This window comes from Quercus robur, chromosome 1 (assembly GCF_932294415.1).
Source record: "Quercus robur chromosome 1, dhQueRobu3.1, whole genome shotgun sequence".
NCBI lineage: Eukaryota > Viridiplantae > Streptophyta > Magnoliopsida > Fagales > Fagaceae > Quercus > Quercus robur.
In genome coordinates, this window is record NC_065534.1 from 1,158,224 (window position 1) to 1,182,968 (window position 24,745).

The 24,745-nt window shown below is 36.9% G+C and overlaps 1 protein-coding gene and 1 pseudogene across 6 annotated transcripts in view; one reads left to right on the forward strand and one right to left on the reverse strand.

Moving 5' to 3' along the window:
• LOC126714776 (probable protein arginine N-methyltransferase 6) overlaps positions 1–24,745 on the reverse strand; it is a 105,903-nt gene that overhangs the window by 80,410 nt on the left and 748 nt on the right. Inside the window, exons 2-10 of one of the 6 annotated variants that reach the window (XR_007651673.1) lie at positions 23,442–23,510; positions 21,848–21,883; positions 21,049–21,114; positions 20,626–20,694; positions 20,427–20,504; positions 20,142–20,220; positions 17,308–17,403; positions 16,604–16,679; positions 15,996–16,278 (exon numbers count right to left, since the gene is read on the reverse strand). Coding sequence is in view for 4 of the 6 variants with exons in the window: in XM_050415083.1 (XP_050271040.1) it covers positions 15,668–16,149; positions 17,308–17,403; positions 20,142–20,220; positions 20,427–20,504; positions 20,626–20,694; positions 21,049–21,114; positions 21,848–21,883; positions 23,442–23,510 (975 nt within the window). In the remaining 2 variants the exon portion in view is untranslated. The other 5 variants (XM_050415083.1, XM_050415100.1, XR_007651674.1 and 2 more) reach the window with 5 other exon arrangements.
• On the forward strand, positions 571–1,194 carry LOC126714810 (pathogenesis-related protein PRMS-like; annotated as a pseudogene).

The following is a 24,745-nucleotide window of genomic DNA, read 5'->3' on the forward strand; positions in this document are numbered from 1 at the left end:
CATCAACTTCAACCAACACAATCGATTTGTGCCCTTAATGGAGATCAAACCCTTGCTTTCATGTTACTTGTTAGAAACTTTCCTTCTCCTCTCTTCTTTTCCTTCCCTCTACTTTTCACACTCGACTCATGAGCTTTCCAATCGACTTCTTTGCTAGACGCCTATTGCAAACCACTCCTCACAACACAAATCAACAATATTTGATACCCCACAACACTATAAGAGCCAAGCTTGGTATCCCTCCTCTAACATGGAGCAAGAAACTAGCTGATTATGCGTCTTGGTGGGCTCAGCAATGCCAAGGAGATTGTGCTTTGATTCATTCCAATAGCAACTATGGTGAAAACCTCTTTTGGGTGACTGGGTCACTAGTTCAACCAACGGATTACTAGTTGAAACGCAAGTTCTAATAAAAAATATATATATAAAAATAAGTTCAAGATATTATAACATAAATGTTTTAATTAAAAAAAAAAGGCATATGATTAAATTACAATTCTGCTCTATATACCTAAAGATTGAGTTTTGATCTTCATCAACTTCAACCAACACAATCGATTTGTGCCCCTAATGGAGATTAGACCCTTGCTTTCATGTTGCTTGTTAGAACTTTCCTTCTCCTCTCTTCTTTTCCTTCCCTCTACTTTTCACACTGGACTCATGAGCTTTCCAATCGACTTCTTTGCTAGACGCCTATTACAAGACGCCTATTATAAACCACTCCTCACAACACAAATCAACAATATTTGATACCTCACAACACAATAAGAGCCAAGCTTGGTCTCCCTCCTCTAACATGGAGCAAGAAACTAGCTGATTATGCATCTTGGTTGGCTCACCAATGCCAGGGAGATTGTGCTTTGATTCATTCCGATAGCAACTATGGTGAAAACCTCTTTTGGGGAAGTGGCAAGGATTGGAAACCAGGTGATGCTGCTGAAGCACGGGCTGTTGAAAGAAGTTACTACAATCATAATACAAATTCTTGTACTCTGAACAAAGATTGCCCACACTATACCCAGATCATATGGAGGCAAAGCTTGAAGGTTGATTGCGCAAAAGTGACATGTCGGAGTAAGGACATGTTTATCACTTGTAACTATGATCCCCATGGTAATGTGATAGGTCAAAAGCCTTTTTAATTTGTTGTACATAATGATAGGGGATTCATTGTCTATTGGGAAACTTCATACTTGTTTCATTTATTAATAGTCATACATTGTGTTTGTCAAAAAAAAAAAAATCATACATTCTGATATTAGAGTAATAACCAAAGCAGTTTGGCTCCAAGGTCCATGTGGACCATGTGGTTGTAAACGTGGTTCTATAAATCCATGTGGACCAACTAATTTTGAAAAATAGATTGTTTTTTTGCTAATGCTATTATGATTTGTAATGAGGATTCAGTTCAATGAAGCTGTTCTCATATATTGATATTCTATTAATTAATGTGGTATGTGGTGGTTTATCAAAATTGTTTGCTAGCTTAATACCTTCGCACGTTTGTTAGTTTCATATTTGAGTTTTTGTGTAGATTTAAGTTATATAGAGTGTGTGCGGAAATTAGTTATGTAGATGCGCGTGCATGTGTTATCCCCCAATTCCTTTGAGCCAAATCCACAGACCCGAAAATAAATTTGATTTGCTGAAAAACCCTCTATTATATTTATTCTACAAAAAAAGGCCGTGGAAGTCTTACAAGAGAGAAAAAGCTTGGGCCCCCTGCCCATCTCAGACCAGACCCAGAGCTATTACAAGAATGAATATCATCGAACTTTTATAGCTAAAGTATCTTAGCCACAACATTCCAAGCAGCAGCATCACCTACTTTTTTTTACTATAAAGCACTGAAGCACATCACATGCAAGAGAATAAAGAAAAAGATAAAGCGAAAAAGGAAAAAAGAGAATTTAGAGAAAGAAAACTGTGGGGCTTAATACTAGGGGGACATTTATGTGAAATTAAGCAAGACATTTTTTTTTTTTTTCATCAAGTTTGAAGCCAGAGTTAGACACACTTATCAACGTTCCTAGTTCTCTCATCTTCAACCCAAGCCATCGTCGAATTCGGAGGTAGTCTGATCCCTCATCTCTTGCTCTAAACCTCTTCCTCTCTGCTTCACTACTCAACTTCAAACCCAACCCCCCATGGCCCAAGCTTGAGAGCTTTCAAAACCTCAAGCTTGACCGGGTTAAACCTTTATTAGATGATTTCAATCAACCCACATGGTAAGCCCAGGTTCTTTAGCCAAGATCCAAATCCATATAACTCTAAACCCATAGGCTCAGTCGGCCCACATTTTAAACAATTTCAACCTAGCCCACAAACAAAACTCAGAACCAAGCCCAGGTCCAAAGACAACCAAATTTAAATCCAACTCACCACACGCTCTCCTCTAACCTAGATCAACCACGCAAAACACAACACCTAGGGTCTTTTTATTATTATTATTATTATTATTTTTGGGTTTAAAGCTGAATTCAGCTGGGCTTTAAAAAATTATGTGGCGTGGGTAGTGGATGACAGCAATTTTTTTAATTAAAAGAAAAGGAGGGAAGCCGAACCCTAATTGTTTTTTTAGGAACAGCCGAACCCTAATTTATGTTGAGTCCGCTAAACCCTAAACCATAGCCTCTTAATTCTTTCTCTTTCTCTTTAAAACTGAAGCGCCAAAAATGTCAGACAACATCAACAACAACAAGAACTACAACTTAATGATTTTTTTTTTTTGATTGATACTCCTCCACAAGTTTCATGAAATTGAAAATAATCTTTCTTGCTTGCATGCATGTTCATGTTTTACGAATTAGAAGAGGAATAGTGTTGAGCATTATTTTATCTTCAAATAAAATTCTTTTAAATTTAATAAATTTTTATTTGTCTAAAGTTGGTAAAAAAAATTAAGTAGAAACTTGGCTTAATTTAGTATTTGTTGTAAAACCAAAATTATTAATTTTAGATAAAAAAAAAATTAATTTGCATGACACGTAAGCATAAGTCAATCAACAACTACTAGGCAAAAAAAAAAAAAAACTAATAGGTAATAGGTGGTGATTGTCCCTCCCTCTCCTATATAAATTGCACTCCTATTCCAACACAAACCGAAACCGAAGCAAAAGTTTAATAGTATATTTTCTCCTATATTTATATTTCTTTCTTAAGTTGTTGAGAATTAATTAATAATGATGGATGAGGAGGGCGAAATCCCTGTCTCCTTATGGTCTTCTTCTTCTTCTCCCAGTCATGATAACTTGCATCAAAGCAGAGTCCATGTTGAATTTGTTTCACACTCATTAGAGAGCAACCATGCTTCCTCGAACTTGAAAGACCTCCCACGCTGAAAAGATTGAACTTGCAACATAATTGGTAGGTAATCTGAAACATGTGTTGATAGATGCGTGTGCATGTGTTATCCCCCAATTCCTTTGAGCCCAATCCACAGACCCAAAAATAAATTTGATTTGCTGTCGTTGTTGTAGTTGTGGTGGTCACGCCGATTAGTCATCAGATTAGGGTAAGTCAAGACTCTAATACCAAGTGACGTCACGAAAGCCTAAACAAAGCACACACAATATTCTATTTGGTGGAACATAAACTAAACTGTTAGTTTCTAGTAGTAAACCTTCTGGTAGTAAACCTCGAATCCACAAAAGATTCCTTAAATCCACAAGGTGATAGGTCTAGAATCCACTAGAGAAAACGTTTGAGAAAAATTCTAAATTTTATTAATAATAATCTCTGAAAAAACATAGGCTTATTTAAAGGCTCCATAAAACTTGACAAACAAGAAAATATATATTCTAAAAAAGTTCCTAATTAACACCTAATCATAATAAGAACCAAATTTTACCTAAAAAGCTTTTTTTTTTTTTTTTAAACAACCTAAAAAGCATTAAAAGTACCTAAAAACAATGAAATAAATAATCTAAACTTAAAATAATAAAAATTACATAAAAATATCAAAATTAAATAATTATAAAAATTAAATAGTAGATTCTGTCCCACATCAAAACATGGGCCTAATGATCCCTGATGATGCCGAAAAAATCACCAGTGAGCCACACGGTCCTAACGTGCTCTTGATAAGAACCTGCACAATGCAAAAGTTGAAGACCTTAAGAGGAGTGCTGGTGTGGTACCGGCCAAATACCCTCCGACGGTCAAGTTAGAGAAATCTCTTATTCACAACTCTAGAGTACCAGAGCTGGGGGAAAATTGTGTGTACATTGGCTAGTAAGGGTATTGAGGTTTTTATAGTAGTAAAGGGTTGACATTTTTCTTGCTGTGGAAGTCTTTTCCTTATAGGTGTCTCTTTGGGCGTATTTGGTGGAATCCTTTCCTTATAGGAATCCCTTTGAGTAGCACCAAACGTGGAGGGCAAGACTTTTCCTTATATATGCAAGCGTGGGCAGCAAGCAAACCGCTATCTGGACCGTCAGCTTATTGCATGCCCTTCAGCTTTATAGGTGTCAGCTTATTGAAGTCATCAACCTTTTGGTACTTCCTGCCGACTCCCTTCACTACTCCTATCTGATCTCCTCTTGCAGTCAGCTTGCAGTGGAAGCTGACGGTTTTGCTTGTGTATGCCTTAAGCACTATTTTTATCCATATCAGAACCCTTTCCTTCTAGGAGTCCTGTTGATTAACACTGAGCGTGGAGCACAAGATATCTTATTATAGACACATGCGTGGAGCTCAAGTAAAGCCACATCAAAACCGTCGAGGCCTTGCATACCCCCTTTAGCTTATAGTCGTCAGCTTTCCATCAACGCTCAAGGTGCTCCCGTCAGCTTTGATGTGGACCTGTAGACTTCCTCATGTCATCACTTGCCAATAGACTATCACTTCATCCCTTTTCATTGGTGATTCTAATATTGTAAATTTATCCTTATCACTCATTAATACATATATCTCATGGGATCCTTTCCTGCCTTCAGCTTTCTCCCCGTTAGCATTTCATTCCATCTAGGCGTAGATGCCAATTGGTCGCAAGATGAAGCCGTTAGCTTAACGGCTTCATCTTGCGTGAAGTCTTCAGCTTAGAGACTGACAGCTTACTGTCTTCAGCTTTCTATCTCCAGCTTACTATCTTCAGCTTACTGTCTTCAGCTTACTGTCTTCTCTAGCTTACTGTCTTCAGCTTACTGAGCCCAAGATGCAGCCGTCAGGTATGGGGTGAAGCTGTAGACTTTACAACAAGGTTGTCTCTCATAAGTGAAGTTGACAATCTTGTTATGTCCGTCGCCTTTTGTTTCATCATGGGTTAATTACAAAATTACAATTATCAGCTGCCCCCTACTCCATAGCCTCGTCAGCTTTAGCTGACGGGTTATGGAGTTAACGTCGTGGAAGGGTCATTTATGTGTGATGCCTCAAGATATGTTTTCACAAGTTTAGAGACACACCCGTCTATTTAGTTATAGATCCGTCTGCTTGTTGTGGTCTGTAACCTTATCCTGACGGGATGAACCTGCTTACGGACTTAATCATGGACCTATTTGCTTAGTTAGGTCTGTCCACTTGTTATGGATCCATCCTTTATTTTATGGACTTTATTTTATTAACCCATCTTCGTGGGATGAACCAAATTACGGACCTATCAGTGTTTAGGTCCGTCCATTTGTGGTGGATCTCTCCACTGTCTTGTGGACTTTGTAATGAGGTTGCTCACTTTGTGGATTTAGTAATAATCTCGTCCACTTTTGTGGGCTTAGTAGTAGACTCGTCCACTTTGTGGACTTAGTGATAAATTCGTCCACTTTGTGGACTTAGTAGTAGACTCGTCCACTTTGTGGACTTTGTAATAAATTCGTCCATTTCGTGGACTTAGCAGTAAACTCATCCACTTTGTGGACTTTGTAATAGTAGAGGGTTGACCTCTCTTCCTTGGACTAGAAGTCTTTTCTTTATAGGAATCCTTTTAAGTAGCGCCAAACGTGGAGAGCAAGACATTTCCTTATATATGCAATCGTGGGCAGCAAGTAAACCTGTATCAGGGTCGTCAGCTTATCCTACATCCTTTAGCCTTACTGGCATCTGCCCTCAGGTGCGTTTTGCGGACTCCCTACACTCCGTTCATTGACACCTATCAACGGAAGCTGACGGTTTTACATGTAACCGTCAGCTTATGCCTTATATGAGTAAGCATTATTTTTATCCATATCCCAAAAAATCGTCAGTAAGTCACACGGTCCTCACGTAGGTGACTTTGGTCATTGTTATTCTCTCTTAGGGATGACTTTACTTTGGACTGTCCACCGTAGGCGACTTTGGTTTTCTATTCACCTGTAGGCAACTTTGGTTTTCTGTTCACCTGTAGGCAACTTTGGTCATTGTCCTTCCATCTTGGGGATAACTTTTACTTTGGACCATTCATTTGTAGGCGAACTTAGTTTTCTGTCCACCCATAAGCGACTTTGGTTGTCCGTCCATCTGTATGCAACTTTGGTCATCGTCCGTCCCTCTTGGGGATGACTTTACATTGGACCGTCAACCCTTAGGTGACTTTGTTCATTTGTTCACCCGTAGGTAGAACTTAGCTTGCTATGAGGATCTGGTGTCCGTCGGTGTTTTAAAACGTCGATCAATTCTGTAAGGATGAGGATTAGGTGCCAATGGGCATTCTTGGTTGTCGGTCCATCCCATAGGTAGGACTTAGTTTTGGATGAAGAACAATTACCCGTAGGCATCTTTGATCGTTGGTCCATCCTGTTGGTAGGGCTTAGTTTTGGACAAGGGTAAGGTTCCCATAGGCATCCTTGATTGTTGATCCATCCCGTAGATGGGACTTAGTTTTGTATGAGGATCAAGTGCCCGTAGGCATCCTTGGTTGTCGATCCATCCCGTAAGGATGAGAATTAGATGCCCATAGGCATTCTTGGTTGTCAATCCATCCCGTTGGGATGAGGATTAGGTGCCCGTCGGCTTCCTTTCGTAGTGTTTAGCCATGAGGTCTTGCTGAAGCATTGGCACTTGTTGGATGAGAGTTGAACTAACAACCGTAGGGGATACGACCAAGCAGAGGGAAAACTCTTCATCGGGTTTGGATGGATTGAGGAGTGGTGGAGATGCGAGGTACGCCTTTAGTTCCTCAAATGCTCTTTGGCATTCGTCGGTCCACTCAAAGGCTTTCATCTTGGACATCCTTTTTCTTGGTGATCGTCCATAGGGGGATGGTCATTGTTACATTTGCCACCACCCTAATCGTCATTTTGATGGTTCAGATGCTATTTGTTCCGTTGGCCCAACTTTTGTTCCAACTCATGATTCTGTTGGGTGAGCCGCTCAACCACCGCGGCGAGGGTTTGCACTTGCCTCTCCAAGGCGTTGGGCGGGTTTCCAGTCTCTTAGTTGATGGTAGCCATTGATCTTTGGACCATGCAATTCTTTACCCCCTCAGCATATGTGTCCGTCAGCAGCCATCGTCTCTTTCCTCGGGAGTTACACTTCGATTGATGGGGTAGTTGAGGGTATATGCGGTGCATTCTGAGTGGCGCTAAGGTCGTCTTTGGGGTAGTTCCGTCATCTTACGTGTTATTAATTACGCCACATATTGAACACGTCCTGAAGCTTTGATTTTTCATGGGGAAGCATGGTGGCTTCTTTGTGGTTTTGCACTTAAATGCTATAGCTAGTGGTTAATGAATCATTGGCACACACATGACCTTTACAACTTAGTAAACAGCATGCAAAGCTCCACTTGTCTTTCCCTTTACATGCACATATGGTTATCTCAACACGTACGCATGCTTGAATGTTGATATTGAATGAATAGCTTGCTTGAGGTTTAGTATTTGCAAAGTTAAAGGAGGAGTTGTGTTGTCCGTGAAGCTCCAAAAGCAGTCGGCTTTTGTTAATCTCTGCATTCTCCTAAGGTGAACACTCTATAGACAAGCACCGGATTTCTTGTTCATTTGCTTCTACGTTGTTCCACTATTGTGGGTTTTGTGGCCTTGTCAGTCGTCCACTTGGGGTTGTGGACTAATTGAGGTGACTAAATTTTGGTGTCTCGTCACCTTTTTGGTCGTCTACTTGGAGGTGACTTAGTATGGTGACCATCCACCCATAGGCGACTATGGTCATACGTCCACCGGTAAGTGACCGTCTACCCATAAGGGGATTTTGGTTATATGTCCACCTGTAGGTGATTTAGTGTAGTAACTGTCTACCTGTAAGCGATTTTGGTCATGCATCTACCCATTGGCGAGTTAGTGTAGTGACCGTCCACCCGTAGGCGACTTTGGTCATGCGTCTACCCGTAGGTTATTCAATGTAGTGACCGTCCACCCGTAGGCGACTTTGGCCATGCGACTACCCGTAGGTGACTTAGTATAGTGACCGTCCACCCATAGGCGACTTTGGTCATGCGTCTACCCGTAGGTGACTTTCAATTTGAGAAGTAAGGGCCACCTTAAGAAGTGGGGTTCACCTTGAAAGGTGATGCTCACCTTGGGAGGTGATATTTTGAGTCGATACGTTGTACAAATGTTCCTCGTCTGTTGCCCCCCTTCCATGTTTACCTTCGCTACTTGAGTTGATCGTTCACCACCTCGGAGACATTGTAGAAGGGTAGATAGTATTGGTCGTTCGCTTTTTCTACCCAATGCATCACAAGTGGAGAAAATGCTTCTATTCAAATGGTAAGCTTATAGGAAAATAAGTTAAGTCTTAAATAAGCAAGTAACAACAAACTGTGAGCACCAGTGGTACTCCTTTTAGTGTTTGGTGTTCCAAGGGTGAGGTAGCTTTTTCCTGTCAAGTGTCCCTTGGTGGTAAGTACCTCTCCTAAAGCGGTCGACTACCTTATAAGGTCCTTCCCAGTTTGGACTAGCTTTCCATGTGCTGAGTCCTTGGTGGCGAGCATTACCCTTCTTAAAACTAGCTCACCTACGTCTAATTGTCTTGGCTTTGCTCGTTTATTGTATTGCCTAGCCATGAGGTTTTGATACGAAACTAGCCTTTGTTCAGTACCTATTCTTACTTTGTTTAGTAAGTCAAGATCGAGACATAGCTCTTTGTCATTCTTCTCTTCATTTTAGTGATCCGCTTTGAAGCTTGTAAGTCCTACCTTTTCCGGTATCACTGCTTTGGTTCCAAATGCTAGTATGAATGGAGTTTCACTTGCAGGGCTTCATGTTGTCGTTTAATATGCCCATAAGATAGTCGAAAGCTCATCTGTTTGAATGGAGTTTTTTGTGTTGCTTAAGAATAAGTCTTTTTACTCGTCAGCTTTGCTAGTCGTCACCTTTTAGTGGTGCTTAGGAGTACGTCTTTTTACTCTTCAACTTTGTTGGTCGCCACCTTTTAGTGGTGCCCAGGAGCAAGTCTTCATACTTGTCAGCTTTGCTAATCGTCACCTTTTAAGGGTGCTTAGAAGTAAGTCCTCTTAATCTTCAACTTTGCTAGTCATCACCTTTTAGTGGTGTTTAGGAGTAAGTCTTTTTACTCTTCAGCTTTGCTGGTTGTCACCTTTTGGTAGTACTTAGGAGGAAGTCTTTTTACTCTTCAGCTTTGTTGGTTGTCACCTCACAGTGGTGCTTAGGAGCAAGTCTTTATACTCTTCAGCTTTGTTGGTCGTCACCTCACAGTGGTGCTTAGGAGCAAGTCTTTATACTCTTCAACTTTGTTGGTCATCACCTTTTAGTGGTCTGTCCAGCCGTAGGCAACTTAATATTTAGACCGTCCACCCGTAAGTGACTTTGGTCGTCTTTGATAAGTGTAAGTATATGGTCGATAGGAGCGTTTGGTGGGGTCAAACGAACGAGTCAGCTGTTAGAGTGTCTAGGCCTCTTGCCTTCTCTTTGGCCAATCATTCATCGTCCTACAGTATTGTAGTCGTCAGTCTTTTCTTCTATTTGCTCTTCCCTTCTATAATATTTCGAAGGGGTGGATAGTGATTATGACCACTTCTACCTTGATCATGCAATAAGACTTGATGCTCTTGCGGCTGCTTAATTTGCACTTCCAACGCTTGGTTTTGTAGCATAAGGGCTTTATTTTGTTGAGTAAGTCACTCAATCGCAACAAAGAGTGTCTGTAGTTGCCATTCTATAGCTGTGGGGGGATTTCCAGTTTCTTGCTTGGCTGATGCCATCAATCGAGTATAGACCGTACGACCTTTTGTCTCAGGGATAAAGCAATGACTAATTACTCATATTCCCCACAGATGGCGCCAACTGATGATACCGAAAAAATCACCAGTGAGTCACACGGTCCTAACGTGCTCCTGATAAGAACCTGCACAATGCAAAAGTTGAAGACCTTAAGAGGAGTACCAGTGTGGTACCGGCCAAATACCCTCCAACGGTCAAGTTAGAGAAATCTCTTGTTCACAAGTCTAGAGTACCAGAGCTGGGGGAAAATTGTGCGTACCTTGGCTAGTGAGGGTATTGAGGTTTTTATAGTAGTAAAGGGTTGACATTTTTCTTGCTGTGGAAGTCTTTTCCTTATAAGTGTCTTTTTAGGCGTATTTGGCGGAATCCTTTCCTTATAGGAATCCCTTTGAGTAGCACCAAATGTGGAGGGCAAAACTTTTTCTTATATATGCAAGCGTGGGCAGCAAGCAAACCGCTATCAGGACCGTCAGCTTATTGCATTCCCTTCAGCTTTATAGGTGTCAGCTTATTGACACCGTCAGCCTTTTGGTACTTCCTGCCGACTCCCTTCACTACTCCTATCTGATCTCCTCTTGCTATCAGCTTGCAGTGGAAGCTGACGGTTTTGCTTGCGTATGCCTTAAGCACTATTTTTATCCATATCAGAACCCTTTCCTTCTAGGAGTCCTTTTGATTAACACTGAGCATGGAGCACAAGATATCTTATTATAGACACATGCGTGGAGCTCAAGTAAAGCCACATCAGAACTGTCGAGGTCTTGCATACCCCCTTCAGCTTATAGTCGTCAGCTTTCCATCGACGCTCAAGGTGCTCCCATCAGCTTTGAGGTGGACCCGTAGACTTCCTCATGTCGTCACTTGCCAATAGACTGTCACTTCATCCCTTTTCATTGGTGATTCTAATATTGTAAATTTATCATTATCACTCATTAATACACATATCTCATGGGATCCTTTCCTGCCTTCAGCTTTCTCCCCATCAGCTTTTCATTTCGTCTAGGCGTAGATGCCAACTGGTCGTAAGATGAAGTCGTCAGCTTAACGGCTTCATCTTGCGTGAAGTATTCAGCTTAGAGACTGACAGCTTACTGTCTTCAGCTTTCTATCTCCAGCTTACTATCTTTAGCTTTCTATCTCCAGCTTACTGTCTTTAGCTTACTGTCTCTAGCTTACTGTCTTCAGCTTACTGAGCCCAAGATGCAGCCGTCAGGTATGGGGTGGAGCTGTAGACTTTACAACAAGGTTGTCTCTCATGAGTGAAGTTGACAGCCTTGTTATGTCCGTTGCCTTTTGTTTTGTCATGGGTTAATTACAAAATTACCCTTATCAATCCCAAAAGTGTTCTAAACTCATTTGTTAGATTTTAGGTGGGCACAAGTTAATTTCTCTCACAATCCATTGCTCCATTTTATTTCCCTCTCTTGAGTGAGATTTTTTATTACACTAGCATTGGCTGCACGTGCTGCCTCCAGTAGTGAGAAAATTAATATAGATTTTGTGTGTGAAAACGTGAATTTTGGCTCACCCAATTTGATTATATTAAAAAAAAAAATCCAAGAATACAACAAAATATCACAATATTTTCACAATATCTTCATTTTTAGGATCCGAATAGAAATTTTTTTTATTTTATTTGAGAGAAATGCTACATTCATAACATTTTTAGAACAAATTTTAAATGACAAGTTATTATTGGTTTTAAACTGATAACATTATTATTGTTATTCTCAAAACATTTATTTTCAGTTGTGGTTGGTCACAGTCTCATATTTTATTATTTTATTTCGACTTATAAGAAATTGATACTTCAATATTTGTAAAAATATTGTAAAATTTGTTGTGTCGGTATAACAATATATATGCCAGCTTACATAAATATTAAAAAAAAAAAAAAAAAAAAAAAAAAAAAAAAAAAAACTAACTTTAGGCACGGTAGAAATTAATCTTAAAATTTTGTGGACTTAGCATTTTTTTATTTGATCTATAAGAAACTGAGATTCAACAATTGTGAAAATATTGTGATAATAATAAATGTTGTAACACTTTCTCAAAATATTTATTTTCAGTGTGGTTAGTCACAGTCTTATATTTTATTTCGACTTGTAAGAAATTGGCACGTCAATAATTGTGAAAATATTGTAAAATTTGTTGTGTCAGTATAACAATATATATACCAGCTTACATAAATATTTCAAAGAAAAAAAAAACACAAACCGATTACTGAAAAAAAAAAAAAAAAAAAAAAAAAAAAAAAAAAAAAAAAAAAAACCTTTAGGCACTGTAGCTACAATGCCAGTTGAATAAACCAAAAGCACGGTAGCTCCAGTACTATCCATCAATAATAGCTTACCTATGATTTGTTGTGAAATTAATGTTAAAATGTTGTGGATTTAGCATTTTTTTTATTTGATATATAAGAAACTGAGATTTCAACAATTGTGAAAATATTGTGATAACAATATGTGTTGTAACATTTTTTTTAAACATTTATTTTCAGTTATGGTTGACTACAGTCTCATATTTTATTATTTTATTTCGACTTGTAAGAAATTAACACGTCAATAATTGTGAAAATATTGTGAAATTTGTTGTGTCAGTATAACAATATAAATGTCAGCTATCATCATAAAATAAGAAAGCTAATTGATGAACAAATCAATAATCAATTTTTAGCTTCTTATTGAGTTCCCAAATTGCTAGCAAAATGAAAAGCTAATAATATATACAATGTTAAATATCAATTACAAACCCCAAGAAGCCAAAGGAACAAAACATGCCCACATAACTAAGATTTTTGCCGTTTTGAGCTTCAGGTAAGTTATATTGTGAGCTGCTCTAGAACTCAGAAAAAAAAATATATAAAGTCTATTCTCCAAAGTTCCTACTAACGAACTTGTAATCAAATGTGCACAGATCTAATCATTCTAGAGAGGAGGGGATTTAAAGGAGATTAAAAATAAGAGAATGAGAAGGAGGATCTACCGATCTAGGAATTTTAGGGAAGGCGAATCATAAAATTAGGAGAGAGACACATACCTAGCCAAGCCACCCATTTCTCTCCCATCATGTAGAGAACCATTAACCGAGCAGAGAAAAACTCTTGGCTCCCTTCGCTTCCATCCCAAACTTTCCCTCGCCACCTCCCACACTCTTTCTCTCTTCAAGTTTTGTTTTGGTCCCTCCACTTGAAACAGCTTTGCTTTTCCTCCAAAAAAAAAAAAAACTCACTGTTTTGGCTACCAAAACAAACATTACTTGACTAAACACAACTCCATACCCAGCAGCTAAAACTTTAGAAGAAAAGAGACCCAAAATACCCATATTAGCAAATGAAAAGAAGAAATCAGGGAAATCGTAAAGAAGATAAATTTAGAAAATGTAAATAGTTGTGGTATGAGTTGAGAGAAAAACCAAAGCCACAAACCAGACCTTTGATTTGTATAATAGTTGAAAAGCCCTCTCCATCCAAGTAGGAAAAGCCCTCTTTGCTCTTTCAGCAAATAGAGTGCGGATCGGTGAGAGAAACTCAGAGTTCCTTCAGCTCTGCTATCACTGATGAGGTCTCTTGTCTTTCACCCCTCTCTATTTGTCACTCTTACCCACTCCCATCTCTGTTTCTTGGGTAAGCCGAAAATACCCAAAATGGAACCAAATCTCCTTTCTTTATCAAAACCTAAAAGACCCGTATTAGCAAACAATCAAATATTGAAACCCACAAGAAAATAAATACAAACATAGATCTTAAGAACAAAAAAAAAGAGAGGAAATTTTGAAGAAACAGACAAAAAAAAAAATAAAAAAGAGATACTGTAAAAATTAGTCGGTCTTTCTTACCATGTTTTTTTTTTTTCTTTCTTCCTGAGCCGATCTGGTCCTATCGTCCTGAAATGATAGAGAGGAGAGATACAGAGAGTTCTTCCAGAGGAAAAAGAGAGAGAAAATATCCAGAGAGAAGAGAGAAAAGAGAGTTCTAGATAGCCTCTCTCCCTCACTCCCTTTTATTGTTTTATATATTCAGCGAAAACGCAGCGTTTAGCACTCCACAAACGAACAAAATAGAGGGACTCACCAAAATTCACTGTAGACGAACAGTAGGATAACAGTGCAAATACACTAAATACACAGTACCGAAGTACTGTAGCGGCATTGCCGCTTTTTTTATATTAAGAAGAAGAAGATAAGAAGATATCTTAGCCACAACATTCCAAGCAGCAGCATCACCTGTTTTTTTTTTACTGTGAAGCACATTACATGCAAGAGAATAAAGAAAAAGATAAAGTGAAAAAGGAAAAAAAAGAACTCAGAGAGAGAAAACTGTGGGGCTTAATAATAGGGGGACATTTATGTGAAATTAATAAGCAAGACAATTTTTATTTTTTTTATTTTTTTTGTGTCATCAAGTTTGAAGCCAGAGTCAGACATACTTATCAACGTTCCTAATTCTCTCATCTTCAACCCAAGCCATCGTCGAATTCGGAGGTGGTTTGATCCCTCATCTCTTGCTCTAAACCTCTTCCTCTTTGCTTCGCTACTCAACTTCAAACCCAACCCCCCATGGCCCAAGCTTGAGAGCTTTCAAAACCTCAAGCTTAACCGGGTTAATCCTTTATTAGATGATTTCAATCAACCCACATGGTAAGCCCAAGTTCTTTAGCCAATATCCAAATCCATATAACTCTAAACCCATAGGCTCAGCCGGCCCACATTTTAAACAATTTCAACCTAGCCCACAAACAAAACTCAGAACCAAGCCCAGGCCCAAAGACAACCAAATTTAAACCCAACTCACCACACGCTCTCCTCTAACCTAGATCCACCACGCAAAACACAACACCTAGGGTCTTTTTATTATTATTATTATTATTATTATTATTATTTTCGGGTTTAAAGCTGAATTCAACTGGGCTTTAAAAAATTATGTGGCATGGGTAGTGGATGACGGCAATTTTTTTAATTAAAAGAAAAGGAGGGAAGCCGAACCCTAATTGTTTTTTTAGGAATAGTCGAACCCTAATTTACCTTGAGTCCGCTAAACCCTAAACCATAGCCTCTTAATTCTCTCTCTCTCTCTTTAAAACTAAAGCGCCAAAAATGTCAGACAACAAGAACTACAACTTAATGATTTTTTTTTTTATTGATACTCCTCCACAAGTTTCATGAAATTGAAAATAATCTTTCTTGCTTGCGTGGGTGTTCATGTTTTACGAATCAGAAGGGGAATAGTGTTGAGCATTACGCAATTATTTTATCTTCAAATAAAATTCTTTTAAATTTAATAAATTTTTATTTGTCTAAAGTCGGTAAAAAAAATTAAGTAGAAACTTGGCTTAATAATTTATTTGTTGTAAAACCAAAATTATTAATTTTAGATAAAAAAAATTAATTTGCATGACACGTAAGCATAAGTCAATCAACTACTAGGCGAAGGAAAAAAAAAAAAAAAAAAACTAATAGGTAATAGGCGGTGATTGTCCCTCCCTCTCCTATATAAATTGCACTCCTATTCCAACACAAACCGAAACCGAAGCAAAAGTTTAATAGTATATTTTCTCCTATATATATATTTCTTTCTTCAGTTGTTGAGAATTAATTAATAATGATGGATGAGGAGGGCGAAATCCCTGGCTCCTTATGGTCTTCTTATTCTTCTCCCAATCATGATAACTTGCATCAAAGCGAGTCCATGTTGAATTTGTTTCACACTCATTAGAGAGCAACCATGCTTCCTCGAACTTGAAAGACCTCCCACGCTGCTGCCTTTGCTGTTGAAAAGATTGAACTTGCAACATAATTGGTAGGTGATCTGAAACATGTGTTGATAGATGAGTAATTGTACTCATTTGAAATTTCACTCTCCACTCTTCATTTGCAACTCCTCTATCCAGTCTAATTTTTGTGTTTGCTTCACCTGGTCTCTTATTGTTCCAAGTAAACAGATATTCCCTGTATCCAAGATCTTGAAGTTGACAAGAATCCAACACTTTCCTAAAAGCTTCAACCTGCACATATTGAGGTGGTCGTGTGCTTTGCTTCTCTGATGCATGTAAAAATGCATTAAAATCTCCAATAACCATCAAATGCATTAAAATCTCCAATAACCATCCACAGACCCTCTACAAATGTCTTCAAATATTATAATTGTATAACAGTCAACATGCTTTACCTGTAAACAATTGGACAAATAAATTTTCAAAGCTTCATGTAAATCCCAAGAGAAGGGGGGGGGGGGGGGGGGGGGGGTGTGTGGAATCTAACTTTTTCAAAGCATATGTACTTGCTAACATACTCCAAAATGCGAAAATCATCACTCTTCCTACTTTCATGGACAAAATATCTTTTCTGGCCTTTGCTTAACAAACCATGTGAGAGCAGTTTAGTAATGTCATAATATCACTTTATTCCTTCATAGTTGCATATGAGAGTCCAATTGCATTTTTCATGCCAAATTATTCAAAAAGGCAGAGCAGAGATAGAACATAAAATCTTACATCTGTTTTGACGAATACGCCTTCATTTCAAGCATACAAGTCTCAACAACAATCTTAGACATCAATTAATGGACTCCTAAAAGAGAAAGGGTATACCAGCAAAAACTCCCTTGAAGTTTGAGAAATATCAGGGACTCACCTCCTATTTATAAAAAATGACACTGTTCCTTAGGGCTACAATTTTTTCTCCTTTATTTGTTTGTCCTCTAACCAGTCTGGTAAGTAACCATTACTTGAGATGGGAATTTAATTTGAAAAAGGATATTTTGTCACACTTTGTAATGGCATGAAAGTGGTTGTAAGGGTGTATCTACTACATGGATCACAAACCCCAAGAATGGAGTGTCATTTGAAAAAAGGAGGTAAGACACTGATGCTTTTTGTCTTCTCTGGTATTCTGTTCTTTAAAATTTAATAAAGAAATGGCCATGTTGATTTTGAATGAGTTACTGTACTTCATATGACTTTTTAATCTTGTAATCACTTCAGCACATGGATTCTAACTGCATGCAGCACTGATATTGGGAGTGTATCGCATAGGATAGAGAAGCAGTTCACATTATAAATTTGTAGATATGTAAATATATGAAATTGTTTAATTTAATTTAAAATAACACAACTTATTTTTCTAAAAATGTCAGTACAAAGATTAAAGAAGTAGACCATAAATGAATGAAATCCGGAACTAAGATAAGAGGACTCACCACATGCGGCCATGTCAAAAACATTCTCACCCATTATTGTCTCCACGCATGGGTCCTCAAATGCACACTGTTTTGCTAGTGGCAACATAGCAGACACTGCATCCAAATACAAAATATCATAACTGCTAGATCACAAATAACTAAAAAATACTTACCTATGAGAAAGAAACAGTTAAAAACAACTTCAAAACCATTTATACAATGTCTCGAGAGAAATTTATGATGTATAAGTGCAAGCATTTCAATTGAAATCTAGATTCACCATTTGTATAATAATGCCGTTTACGATGCTAACAAAACTTGGTACAACGAAATTTTATTTGACAACAGTTTGACACAAACACAAAAGGATACTGCCTACAAAATATATGGAGAATAGCGTTCACTATCTATTTTCCATCAGCAAAAGGCCCTCTAAAGAATGTATGAAATCAAGATGCATGCTTTAGAACAGTGTAAGACAATCAAGACCTCAAAGAACCGTAACAGAACTACTAAAGTCAGCCACCAAAAAGAGGCAGTACAGCCTCTTTAAGATGGGAATAAAGATGTATTATGTCAAACAAGGTTGGCTTAGAGGGAGTATACAGGTTAGCAACAAACAGACTGTAGTTTGACAGTAAAATATGGATAAAGACAGCTAAAAGGTAGCATAGAAATTAAAAATAAGGCACACCTCACTTCTTGATCTAGATGCCTGTGGCATATCCGGTAGAGAAAGTATGGCATGTCACCACAAAATTGAGGCAGCTCAACTGATGAACCAAATCAGCTGCAATATTTGGGTCCAAAATTTGTTTCAATGCCATTAAGGTACACCCCTTATATAGAGAAACCAAGAAGATTACTTTTAGGGGCTAAGAAGATGCTAGTATAGGGTGAATAAGAAGCATGGACACCTCATTTAGGCTGCCGTGTCCGTGTCCGACACCTCTGGGACACGGCTGCAAGCATGTCCTAGCCCTTTTTAATATATATAATGGGACACAGCTAGGGTGTATTTTGGTTTTTGGATTTGTTATAGCATTTTCCATTATTGCTCTTAAATTTATATATGTTTAACATTATATGAAAAATAAATGCTTAACAATATATTTGGATTGTTAAGCGTTTATTTTAACTACAGATAATCTTCAGATTAGGCATATTGTAGTGCTAGATTGGTGCTATATGTGCAAAAGGTGTCGGGAATCAGTGGATCATCTTCTTCTTCATTGTCCTATAGCATATGAGATGTGGTCTATGGTCTTTTGTTTGTTTGGTATCCATTCATTGTCCTATAGCATATGAGATGTGGTCTATGGTCTTTGTTTATTTGGTATACATTGAGTTATGCCGTATAAAGTTCTTGAGTTGTTAGATTCTTGGCAAGGAAAGTTTGGAACACATAGAAATATAGATTTATGGAGGTTTGTTTTGGTGCTTATGACAGGAACGGAATGCTAGATGCTTCAAGGATTGTGAACGGTCTATCCTTGATATAAAGTCTTTTTTCTTTCATACTCTCCTTGAATGGAGCTTAGTTTTGCCTTCATGTTCTTGTTTGTCTTTCCCTGTTCTAGTTGATCATTGTAATCTGGGTTCTTAATTTCTACCACTGTAGTACATTTCCAATGTACTTGGGTTGGCTATTTTTTATTATAAACTTTCTTACATTATTTATATAAAAAAATACTTAACAATATATTAAAAAATATAAATAAAAGAATATCTAATAATTAATTAATATATGTATCCCCGTGTTCCCTGTGTCATGTCCAAATTTTTTAGAAATTTTTGTAATGCTGTGTCTTACTAGTGTCCATGTCCATGCTTCCTAGGTGAAGTTCCATTTAAACCTCAGTTGTAAACTAATTATTGAGCAGGCTCCTGACTAAGAAGTTAGTCCTATAAATTTAAAATTACTCACATATCTGCTTCGCATGACAAAACAAGAGAAAGAACTTTAGCTAAAATTTTGATTCTAAGGCAAATCAAAGTCTTGACATATTGTGAGTCCTTCAATTTCATGTCATATCAAAGTCTTGACCATTTTACCTATAAAAAAAAAAGAGTCTTGACCATTTGTAGCTTAGAAGTAGATTCAGCCTTCCTGTGCTTTGTACTTCATGAGCTGCTTGCATAGCTGACCTTGGTACACGATAAAGTTTTACAACTAGGTCCTCAACCACGCTGAAGAACATCTTCGAAGCCTAATTACCATTCTGAACATCAGAATCAACATTTTTTCTTCAACCTTCAAGCATCAAGTATCCTCCGTGCATTTATTGTTGAATGGAAGACCTCCACTTCCAAACCATATCTAAGAATACATGATGTGCTTGAGGTCTCGGTTAAGAACCCCAAAAATACTTTATCAATTACAAACAGTTAAAATCTAGATCATTCAACCAGAAGGATTTCCCAATAAATGCTGCAACTAAAATCTAGGTAGGGTTAAATAATATTCCTGATGCATTCTACTACAGAGGAAATATTTAGGGCACAACAATTCTCCCCAGACACTGGTAAAGTATTAGACTCTGATAGAGGTGAAAGGTGGCATACAAGCTCCAAATAAGTAGCCAGGCAAAGGAATAAACTGTGTATATATATATGTGTGTGTGTGTGTGTGTGTGTTACTTCATATAAAGATGCCATAAACAATAGAAACAGAGCAAATATAACACAAAATCGCTTTTCTTTTCTTTTTTTGCTCGAAAGAAATTCAACTGATTGGCACTAAGATATTCTCTTTGTGAACACAGTAAATAACTGAATCTCCAACTTGTAACATAAATGTATCATGTTAAAATAATGATTAAGAATGCCATGTTAGAATGATGTGTACTCACTATCAATTCCATAAACATTGCGCCAGAAATCAATGCTTTCACTGTATCTGTCAGAGTGCGTAACTGGTGCCATGTACAACTGCAAGCAGTACAAATTGAAATAAGATCATAAAAGCAAATTGCTTTTTATTAAATGCCAAGTTCAACAAACTACAAGTCAATAAGGCCACAATCCAACCAAAGTGACTAGATTGTCAATTGAATAAAAATTGGAGGCAGAAGGAGTCACAAATGTCCTCAATAATACAGGACTATATTAACTATAAGACAAAAAAGTGAAGATACCGTTGCATTTGAAGGAAGTATAAGACCTCCAGGCTTTAGCCATCGATCTCTTGCAGTGATCACACTTCCCAGCATACTCTGCAATAATAAGCAAGTTCCTCATAATAATAGAAGTAAGAAAATTGTCATTCTATAATCACATGGTTAGATTCCGGATCCCAAAAAAAAAAAACTCCAGCATGCACAGTTCTATAATCACCTCATAGAGAAGCATGTAGCCCATCCATTCGGAAATTATAACATCAACCTCCTCATCTATTTCAACATCCTGCAGACATCATAATCTGAGTTCACAGAAATCATATGAAATCTAAAGTACTAGCTCGCAAAAGCAGATTAGTTTGGGCAAGCAGGAAAGGAGATAAAATACCACGACGTGTGGAAAGTATAAATGAGAATAACATACACCTAGCATACATTTAATGGTTTATGACCCCTATAAAAATTACAGTTTTTTTTCATAATGCATCAATACCTACACACAACATAGACACTTGCCAATTATATAATAATAAAAAATGTACACAGGCAAATTATTAATAAGATGATTAACTAATATAATTAAAACTCAAAACCCCTTTCAGAGAATAGGAAAAACATTAGTGCATTTAAAAAAGCCTACCTCAACTCGTCCATGCAATACAATGACTGTGTCAGATAAATTATTAGCCTTCACAACTTCATTTGCCTGCTCACAAGAGAAAGAGATCAGTCCAAACTCAAAAAATTAAATTATTTAGTCAGATGCTTATTGCATAAAAAATGTGAAAAAAAAAATAGAAAGACATTATGCATCCACACCAGTTGAAATCACAAATATTTATGAAAGAGAGGTGAAAAGGACTAACATCACCCACCCGCCCACCCCCCCCCCCCCCCAAAAAAAAAAAAAAGGAAAGAAAGAACATATATGTTAAGAAGGAACTAATGCTATATTACCCACATCTTTTTTTTTTTGATAAGTAATAGGACTTTTATTCAACAAGAAAAACGCAAACAGCCATTACAGGTGTTCATGATGGTGAACACAAAAAACAGCAAACAAAAACAACTGAAAACAGAATAAGAGAAGTAACTTAAGTGGCACAACTAAGGGTAGAAAAGAATTCCAAACCCACATCTTGAGAATTCAATAAATTAACCAATTCATAATCATACTTATCTTTCCCCCTTTACCTGATGTCATTGACATTATCACTTATGAAAATATAAAATAAAAAAAGGATTGAAACCTTATCCCCATTGTTGTACTGACCAAATCATGAATAATTTCAACTGATTCTATAAAATGTAAGAGGAAGTTGAACACATAGACCATAGAGACCAGACGAATCAAACAAAACGAACCACATATAGGCCAGAAAAATGAGCATTGTTATAAGAATAACAAGATGAAACAGTTAGTACTACCAAAAAAATACCTGCAATGCAATCTCACTTGCATCAACAGCATATACCTGGTAACAACAAAACCAAATTAAATATTTCATACACATAAATTTCTACAATTTCAATATACAACAACTGGAAGTAAGTTAAGAAGAAAACAAATCAACAATCATTAACATCAACCTGAAGAAAAGGGAAAAAGAGCATCACTCAAGTCTTTACAAAATAAGGAACCAATATAGTACTTCCCCATGGCCAAGACAAAAATGTAAAATTAATGTTTATGAATAAAGAGGACAGTTCAAGAAATGACAAAGAAAGCAATAGATGTTTAATTCAGTTAGAAAGTGTTATTCAATTGCCATAAAAAGTCCCATATGTAATGCAGCTCCTCTTTGCCTTATGCGGAACATTTGGAAAGAGAGCAAAAATCATACTTTTAATGGTGTTGAGAAGTCTTCTATTGAAATCAAATATGTTTTCTTGTGTTCTTTGCAAAGAATGGACAAATGGACAACTTTTTTTTTGGTGGGGGGGGGGGGGGGGGGGGGGGGAAAGGGGAGTTGGGGGTAATCTTGTAATTCTTTAGGGGATTCTCTTGTGCACTCCATATTTATAAGAGAATTTCTTCTTCTCTTGCTAATAAAATTTCTTATTACTAATAAAAAATAGCCAACCCCAAAAAAATTTGGGACCAAGACATTGTTATTGTTGTTGTACTACTCATTAAAAAAAATTTACAAAAAAATATAGTTCAAGCAATGACAAAATCTTCTTAACAACTCAATTGAGATAATAATAGGGAAACAACTCCATACTCGTATGTCAAATTTTTCATTCAAAAAGCCAAATGGGCAAAATAGAAAAATATTGGGTAATCTGCAACTGAGAAGTAGAAACTTGAAAGAAATTATCTGCAAGCAATATTAAATCACACATAGCTACTACTACCAGTTAAAACAGCAACACCACCTCAACAATTTTTTTTATTGTAAGTTACATGCACACTCAACAAGTCTTGAACTCATGATCTAACCTTCACCTTGCTCTTACAAGATGCAATCTAAACTAAAGCTCATTGACATACCAGTCCAAACAAATATTCTGCACATGTGATAGTCTCAATATTGCAGGTCCACCATAAAACATCATTTTGAAGCAATTATCAGCCACCAACAGATTTTCCAAATTAACAAATCTAGGCAAGCCTCCACCTGCTACTAAAGAATACCTATTGTGCATTAATTTATATTTTGAAGGACAAGACAATCCATTTTAGTTGAAGTAACTGCCTGCTAGAGGCAAAACATTGCAACATGGAATATAAATATGTTATGATATTATTCATCTGATATTTTGCAATGCTCAACATACTGCATTCTTTTTCTTCTTGGTTTATTGAGATACACATAATTGTTCCAAATTTGACTTCAGAAATTACTAAACATAACGTTACACTCTTTTTCACAAAAAAATTTCCATACATCAAATATTAATTTTACCATACAATTCTGATGATTATACAGATGTACATTAAACATATTTTAAACATTTAACATATATTGATTCCAAGAGTTCAAGCTAAAACAAAAACAAAAAAATCAAATTAACTCCTAGAGAGCTTACCCGTTTTGCACCAGCTTGGGCACAAAATATCGACAGAATGCCTGTGCCACAACCAACATCCACTACAACCTGTAAACACAATTGCATTAAGGAAGAAGAAAGTGAACCATATAAGCTGTGTTTACTTTCAGTCCATGCAGAGTATCAGGGTAAACACTTTCAAATTATAATGGCCCATTGTGGTATATTCATTTACCAAAAATGATGTGCAGATATATGTCTGTAAAATATAATAGAATATAACATGACTAAAATACACTTTTGGCCCTTAAAATTTGGGGCTGTTCTCATTTTGGCAAAATCTTCATTTTAGACCTTAATGTTTGATCTTGTTTTCATATTGGCCCTACCATCCATTTCCATTAGTAATTTGGTGACACCTAGCATTATATGGGTGAAGTGTCTTAATGGATGCACTTATCTAACACTTAATGGTTAGATTAAATTAACAGCAGGCCAATATGAAAACAGATCAAACATGAAGGGCCAAATTTTAAAACTCAAAGGATCAAAATGAAAACAACCCAAACTTTAAGGGCCAAAAGTATAAATTAGTCTATATATTTATTAAGGTATTTGATACTCTGAGATTATAAAGTTTGTAAACCTTACCAAAATATTGGATCAAATCAAGTAATTTATCAAAATTTATAATAAGCAACCTCAAGTATAAAGAAAGACAATAAAACACTGATAGAAAGTAATAAAAATGCATTCAGGGAGAACCCACTGATAGCAAGAACTCAGAGGTTGTTCTGACATGCTCCCACCATCCCCCAAAAAAAGACAGCAGTTTCAATTTAACAAATATAGTGCTTAGATCCTTCTATAAGGAATTGTTTTGTTTCTAATACTTATACAATAAGAAAGATAGAGAGAGAAGGATATTGACGCAATATATATATATATATATATATATGAATGATATGCCTAAGTGATATCACACCATTCTATACCAACATATAGTTAGTTTACCACTAGAAAGAATGACATAGACTTCATGCCTTCATCATACACATAAATATGCATGAAAAAGATACGCAGATTTTCCAAGTGAATGGGCTATTCTAAATTTGAAATTACGACATAAAATTTTAGTTATTTTATTGGTAAGTTACACAAACAGCCAATGGATCTTGAAGCTAGGACCTCACCCTTCACCTTACTCTTTTTTTTTTAACAGGTAAATAATAATTCTATTGACAAAAGACTACTTCAGGTACACTGAACACCAATAAGTCTAAAGAATTACAATGAAATAGTATGTACAAAAAGGCAAAGACTCTATAAACTCTCCAATGGAG